General features: G+C 46.2%; 2 protein-coding genes across 2 annotated transcripts in view; one reads left to right on the top strand and one right to left on the bottom strand.

The window, feature by feature from the left end:
• stx8 (syntaxin 8) overlaps positions 1-1,927 on the bottom strand; it is an 8,160-nt gene extending 6,233 nt beyond the window's left edge. The window contains exons 1-3 of the mRNA XM_053498577.1: positions 1,787-1,927; positions 445-544; positions 19-113 (exon numbers count right to left, since the gene is read on the bottom strand). Coding sequence (XP_053354552.1) covers positions 19-113; positions 445-544; positions 1,787-1,803 — 212 coding nt within the window. The 5' untranslated portion in view covers positions 1,804-1,927. The remainder of the gene's footprint in view (positions 1-18; positions 114-444; positions 545-1,786) is intronic.
• A 1,144-nt stretch (positions 1,928-3,071) lies between these two features.
• LOC128527009 (TBC1 domain family member 24-like) lies at positions 3,072-7,505 on the top strand. Its single transcript, XM_053499267.1, has 7 exons — positions 3,072-4,010; positions 4,807-5,833; positions 6,073-6,225; positions 6,586-6,649; positions 6,798-6,893; positions 7,025-7,208; positions 7,340-7,505. The coding sequence occupies exons 1-7, from the start codon at positions 3,728-3,730 to the stop codon at positions 7,489-7,491; spliced, it is 1,959 nt and encodes a 652-aa protein (XP_053355242.1). The 5' UTR covers positions 3,072-3,727; the 3' UTR covers positions 7,492-7,505.
• The last annotated feature ends 208 nt before the right edge of the window (positions 7,506-7,713 follow it).

Below are 7,713 nucleotides of genomic sequence, written 5' to 3'. Positions count from 1 at the left end.
GTGTGTGTGTAAGGATACACGCGGCGCTGTGATGAGGCTCGAGCCAGTGTCTCTCTCAGCTGTGTGATGTTCTGCTTCAGTTTCTGCAGAGATGCTCGCAGGGTCATGTTCAGCTAAACACCGAGAACAGACCACAATCAGGGGATGGATACACACACATACACACACATACACACACGCACACACACAGAGACACACACACGCACACACACACTGCAATAACACTTTTTTAAACCCTGTTGTCAGACCTCAGTCTAATGATGTTTATCTAATCAACATGTCCACAGTCTCACAGCATCACACTGACATCAGACCAGACCTAAATCACAAACACAATACACCAGAGAAACACACACACACACACACACACACACACACTGCGATCTGATCAGAGTCTGATGACATGTGTGTGTGTGTGTGTGTCCGTGTGTGTGTGATCCTCACCTTGGCAGGGTTCCCGCCGGTCCTCTGCTGTCGGTTCCTCTCCTGGATGTTCTCAGCAATCTCCTGGGCGAGTCGACATGTGGCGTCATAGTTCTGAAACCTGTACACACACACACACACACACACACAGCACATGCGGTGTACACATCACTCAGCTGCAGTGTTTAGATGAAGTTTTAACACACCCACACACACAATCCATTTTGCTGATATCTGCCTATCTCCATCTGTGTGTTAATAGTATTTTGCAGTAGTTTATATTATAGTTCAGTGTGTGTGTGTGTGTGTGTGTGTGTGTATTCACTGATCAGACATACCATTATGACCATCTGTCTAATATTGAGTAGGTCCCCTTTTGCCACCTTTCTATCAAAACCAGCGTTAACCTTTTCATCACTGATTTGATTTACAGGACTATGAACTCCACTCCACTCTCTGTGTACATCAATGACCCCTGACCCCTGACCCAGTCACCAGTGCACCAGGTTCAGGTCAGTCCTGACCACAGCAGAAAGGGAACATCCCATGAGAGCTGCGGTTTTGATGACAGTAAGTCCCAGTAATCTAGACGTCCCAGTCTGGCCCTTGTTCCAGTCGTCTAGACGTTCCAGTATGGCCCTTGTCCCTGTCGTCTAGACGTCCCAGTCTGGCCCTTGTCCCAGTCGTCGAGACGTCCCAGTCTGGCCCTCGTCCCAGTCTGGCCCTCGTCCTAGTCGTCTAGACGTCCCAGTCGTCTAGACATCCCGGTCTGGCCCTCGTCCCAGTCGTCTAGACGTCCTGTCGTCTAAACGTCGGTCTGGCCCTCGTCCCAGTCGTCTAGACGTCCCGGTCTGGCCCTTGTCCCAGTCGTCGAGACGTCCCAGTCTGGCCCTTGTCCCAGTCGTCTAGACGTCCCAGTCTGGCCCTCGTCCCAGTCGTCGAGACGTCCCAGTCACACCCCTACACCTTCACTCTGGGTCTGTAAATCCCTCCCACACATCACTGTAAGAGACACTGTAACTGTAGCTGCTGTGAGAGGGTCCAGACTGAGACACTGGGTCCTCATGTTGTGGCTGATCCGTGTGTGTGTGTGTGTGAGAGAAGGAAACCCCACAGTCACGTGATTCCCAGTAAAAGCGGAAGTCTAATCCTGCAGGACTGATCCAGTGCTTTTCATCACGTTATTCTTTTTATATATCAGTGTTTAAACATTCGTGAATTACACTATCACTTATTAAAACAATAATAACAACAACAACAACAACAACAATAATAATAATAATAATAATAATACAGACTTTATCACTAATGTATATATTTATTACCACATGACTTTAACACAGTTCCTAAATGCGGCTCTTACCACAGGTCCTGAGACATCTCCCTGGTGATTTATATCAGATTTTATACTTTATTACAGGTATTTAACAGAGTTTATTACAGATAAATCCTCTATTTGTCCCGCGGATCACAAACAAAACAAACCCGGGCAGCGTCGCGTGACTTCCGCCTTACAGTGACGTCACTACGGAGCGCTGGGAGGGACAAACCGGTGTGTGTGTCTGAGCGCGAAAATACTCTAGTGTCCAATACTGTAGTGTCCAATACTGTAGTGTACAGGACTAATAGTGTAGTGTAGTGTGTAGTGTAGTGTGTAGTGTAGTGTGTAGTAGTGTAGTGTGTAGTGTACAGGACAAGAGGAGGAAATAATTATAATACTGTTCACTGTTTTAACCTTATGTTTATTAAATATAAAAAATACAACAAAACACATCATTAATCTAATGTAACAATTGTGTGTGTGGGGGGGGCAGTGTGTGTGTGTGTGGGGGGGGGGGGGGGGGGGCAGCAATCCTGATGAATATAAATCTAATAATCACACACAGTCACTGTGGACACAAACGCACCATTAAAACCATTAAAACCATTAAAACACTCAGACACCAGAGTCATTTATTTGTGTTGTGATATTAATCAAAATAAGTAATAAATAATTAAGTAATGGATAAACTAAACAAATTCCACAGGACCACAGCTATTTTATGAACACACACACACACACACACACACACACGCATGCATACACTCAGAGCGTGGTGACCTTCATACACAACGATCATAACAGTCACTGAATAACTTCATTCTATTCAGATGTCATGAGTGTGCATGTTTTAAGATCACACACACACACACACACACACACACACACACACACACACACACACATGAAAAAAACTGTAAACTTTTAAAAATGAAACGAGTTTTTATTTGTGCTGGTGATTTATTTCATTTACAGAAGCCACAGGTTTTTAACACGACATTTAATTTAACATTAATAATGAGTTAATTTATTATGTATTATGTTACAGTTTTCTGCACTTAATGAATCTAACACACACACACACACACACACACACACACACACACACACACACATGCAGCATGTACTCATCAGATCTTCAGAGTAATAACCGTGCCGTGTGTGAGTGTGTGATTTCATCTATTCTTAGAGTTATTCTTGTTAAGATTGCTGCAGTGTTTGTTTTGTAATCTCTAAAGCCTGAAGACGAGACCCACCCAGCGTGTTTCTCCCATAAACACAGGGAACCGGCTCACGCGCTTCATAGGAGAGTTTGTAATTTTCCACCACTGTTACCTGAGACGTTTACATAAATGATCCACTCGTTTCAGAGCGACAGTCGGAGCGAGACGCTGCCCGGAGATCAGACCTCAGAGGCTCCACACCTCACCTGCTCTCTTCAACATTCTTCTCGTTCCTTCTGAAGATTCACTCTCACTCACTCATCATCTATACCGCTTTATCCTGTATTCAGGGTCACGGGGACCTGGAACCTATCTCAGGAGGCTTAGGGTACACCCTGGACAGGGTGCCAATCAATCGCAGGACACACACACACACACACACGCACACACACACACACACTACAGGCAATTTGGGAACGCCAATTAGACTAACCTGCATATCTTTGGACTGTGGAAGGAAACTGGAGTAACCGGAGGAAACCCACCAAGCACAGGGAGAACATGTAAACTCCATGCACACTGAGACGGGAATCGGACCTGGCTGGGAATCGAACCTGGACCCTAGAGGTGCAAGGCGACAGTGCTTCTAAAGATTCAACTTACTAAAGAATCATCTTGACCTCCTGAACGTCTAAACTCATTACATTACATTACATTTCAGTTTCTTACCAACTTCCAAGATCACCAACTTCTAAACCATCCACATTATTCCGACTCTTTTACGACTTCACTCCCAAACTTCACTTCATCTGCAGGAGAAATGCTCGAGGTTTCTCCGAGCTCAGAGTTCTCCAGCTTCGGTCCGGTGGAGCCGCAGAGGGCGAGCAGGTCAGACGGCTCTCAAAGGCGTCGCTCTTCTTCTTTTTCTGAGACGTCAGATGTGCTCGAGTTCCAAAGGAACTTCCTCAGACCTCGGTCCAGATCCTTCTACACCTTGGATCAAAACAAAAACAGCGAAGCTTTACACGGGGACAAGAGGGGAAACCTTCACAAAAAAACAGCATCAAAACCAGGAAGCAAACATCTAAGGAAAGATCATGGAGGTACAGTGCATTCCTCTCTCTGTCTTCTTCTTAGAAATCATAAGTCCATCATTCTGAGAGAAATGGAGAGCATTAGAGACTGCTCATTTGTTCATTTGTCAGATGATTGGAGTCACATGGCCTGAGTAGGTCTTTAATAACTGACTTGAAAATGTTTAAAGCGATTACAAGATGCTTATAAGGTCATGGGTTTGAAGACTGATGATGTGACTTACTTGTATATTTATTGATGTAAATACTTATTTCCTCTATAACTGTGACCCCAGCCGATCCAACCCTGCGTTATTATAATAATATACACGTAATAGACGACCACACGTGTCTCTAAATTCATTGATTTTTATAGTTGAAACTGTATATAGTTGATGAATTAGTTGATGGTTAGTTCAGCTTCACCACATGGTGTGTACTGGGGCGGTTTCTTGTCCACTCTGATGTCAGTTTTCTCACACTTACTGGAAAGAGTTTAAAGCATTTACGGTTCGCTAATCACAGGCTAGGGAGCGGCCTTAACAACTAAATTATAGAATTTTTTTTGTATTAGTTATTAATTATTAAGACATACGTATTGAACAGTGAGACAGATCCAGTGTGGAAATTAAAATCACTTCATCTTCTTTAAATCAATTACTCAATTAACTCAACTAAGTGGTTTAGTTCCAGACACAAATATTTGGCTTTAAAGATGACAACTTGTTGGAGAAATGAAGAACGTTCTCACAGGTGCACTCAGAGGTTTTTTTCCCGACATTTTTCCACCTTTGGTTTATTTCTAAAAAAGTTTTCTGTCCCGCAGGTCCCAGAGGGAACCCTAAAAACCTCCCGATGCTAACCATCACAGAACCGGACAGCTGGGAGATCAGATCTTCTGCGAGCATGAGATACGGTCACTACGTGGACTGGGAGAAAATCAACCCAGAAGCTGCCTCTCGCTTCCGGAAAGTTCTTTGCAGCGATCACATGGAGCTGAAGGAAATTGCTCGCTCGGGATTCTGGGTGACGCCACACACACTGCAGGCCAAGTCCTACCAGCACCTCATCCAGCGCATCGAGAGCACGTCCAGCGCCGAGGACTCAGAGACGTATCGCCGTCTGGCAGCCAGGATGTTCGAGGATGGCGGCAGCAGCACTCATCCTTTCCCCAGGTTCATGGAAGACGGTGAGATCCCTCGCTACTGCCTCAACAAATCAGGCCTGAACTCAGTAAAGAAGATCCTCCTATGTGTGAGCGAGAGCTTCCCAGAGATAACCTTCTGCCCCATTTTGCCGGCCCTGGTGTCTCTGCTGCTTCACTACAGTGAGGACGAGGCTCAGTGCTTCCACAGCATCAGCTCGCTGGTGAGGTTTACAGATCCACAAAAGCGTTACATCGATCAGAACTTCGTCACCACCCACGCGTCCTGCATGACCTTCGGGGACTTGGCCAACAAGTACTGCCGGGGAATCCGTAAGCTAATCGCTAGCTCCCACCAGAGCCTGTTCGAGTTCTACTCTGACTGGATCATGTGGATTTTTGCCGACCTGCCTTTCAGCTATGCCGTCCGCGTGCTGGACATCTACCTGGTCGAGGGCTACAAGGTTCTGTACCGTGTAGCTTTAGCGCTCCTCAGTCTCTACAAGGTCTCTGTGAGCTCTCGACTGGCCCACGTGGAGGATTTCAAGCAGGACATGAAGGGGTTTGTGGAGAACGTGAGCCGCCATAGTAGCGTTGACGCGCTGCTTCAGAGAGCCTTTAGCATCCAGCTGCCTACGCGCAAGGAGCTAAACTTCCTCTACAACGCTAACAAGCAAGCGCTAATCAGGAAAGGGATCGAGCATGAGAGGTGAGGAGTGTGAGGACTACACACACTCTACAGGGAGGAGTTCTCTATATCATGTGTATCACTGCAATATGAGAAGGAAAAGATTAAACAGATAACTGATTACCAACAGAACCGCCGCAAAATCTCGTCCTTTTCAACACATTTCACATTTCTTCGTTCTGTCTTTTTATTTGCAGCTGATGAGTTCTAGTCTGTAAGTGTGTGTACGTGTGTGTGTGTGTGTGTGTGTTCCTCTGCAGCTCCTATCAGAGTGTGGATTTGGGACGTTTTGTCTCCAGCGTGGTGTCTGAGACGGAGATGCGAGTGGTGTGGGCCTGGATCCCAGAGCGCTTCTCTCTCTTCAACCCACAACGTCTCTACAGCACAGAGGAACACGGCCGAGAACTCACAGAGTACGCCATCATCCACCTCCATCTCTCTCTCCATCTCTCCACCTCCACTCTCCTCTCTTTCTCTTATCATTCTCCTCATCCCGTTCTCTCTCTCCATCATGAGATAAACGCCTACGCACCCTTTTATAGAGTAAAAGTGAAATGATTAGTAATGTGACCGAGATGCGTGTCCCCTGTATCATACTCCGTACTGACTACACTGCCAGCTCCTATGTCTCCTGTCCCCTAGTTCATCTTCCCCTGACCGCTCTTTCCCTAATTCATCTTCTCTACTTCCTCTTCTCTACTAAGGTCTCCATGTTCTTACTCTTTTCTCAACATCTGAGACACTCTGTTCACTCTATAGTGCTGTACCCTCAGGTTTTACGCGCATGTTGAAGGCCGCGAGCCGACAGTGTTGATCCTGAGGACGGTGGACGAGGAGGTGAGTTTCACATCAGATCAGACAACACTTTAATTAACACACATTCAGGCTGTTTGGAAATCATGGGGACGTGTCTCAAAGCACACTCCTGTAATACCCCTCCCTGTCCGTCTCCCTGTCCGTCTCCCTGTCCGTCCGTCTGTGTCAGGTATGTGGAGCGTTTTTGTCCTCAGACTGGTCTCTGAGGAGACGTGAGGGAGTGAAGCTGCGGTGTTTCGGCACTGGAGAGTCTTTCGTCTTCACCGTAAGAAACTTTTTATTACGGGGGACAGGAAGTGATGTAATAATGAGATGTTATGGCTTGTGCTTCATGCAGCAGGTGTGTGTGAAGAGCTGTGTGTGTTCTCCTTTAACCGATAAACGCTGGTGTTTCAGCTGAAGCCGGCGATGGAGCGATACCAGACATCAGTGCTGCACATCACAGAGACCACAGGAGGGAAGGAATCCTCTTCCTCTCACTCAGCTTCCACTTCCTGTGACATGATGACATCATCCTGCACTGGGTGCCCTGCAGTGACCCCCTGCTTCATGAGCGGAGATGACAACATGCTGTTTATTGGTGAGGTGTCTGTCTGTCCGTCTGTCTGTCCGTCTCTCTGTCTGTCTGTCTGTCTGTCTGTCTGTCTGTTTAAACGACATATTTATCATTATATGGCATTGTGTGTGTGTGTGTGTGTGTGTGTGTGTCAGGTGGAGACAGAGGACCTGCTCTGTGTCTCAGTACAGGTCTCACAGTGGGACGGTCTGAACGCTGTGACACGTTTGACAGTCCCGTCCTCTGCAGGGGCAAATTCAGGATCCAGAGTCTTGAAGTCTGGGGAATTCACTCTGATACATTCTAAAGATTTAAACACACACACACACACACACACACGCACACACACACACACACACACACATACACACACACACAAACACACACACACACACACACACACACACACACACATACACACTAAACTTAATTTCTAATTTATTCTGGACATGTTTTATGATGTGTGAAGGTCGTGTGTAACTTATTTACAAAAATTCTGTTTATTGTAATGAACATGTGGTCAAGTAAA

This window comes from Clarias gariepinus, chromosome 6 (assembly GCF_024256425.1).
Source record: "Clarias gariepinus isolate MV-2021 ecotype Netherlands chromosome 6, CGAR_prim_01v2, whole genome shotgun sequence".
Lineage (NCBI taxonomy): Eukaryota > Metazoa > Chordata > Actinopteri > Siluriformes > Clariidae > Clarias > Clarias gariepinus.
This window is presented reverse-complemented; position numbering and strand designations above follow the sequence as displayed.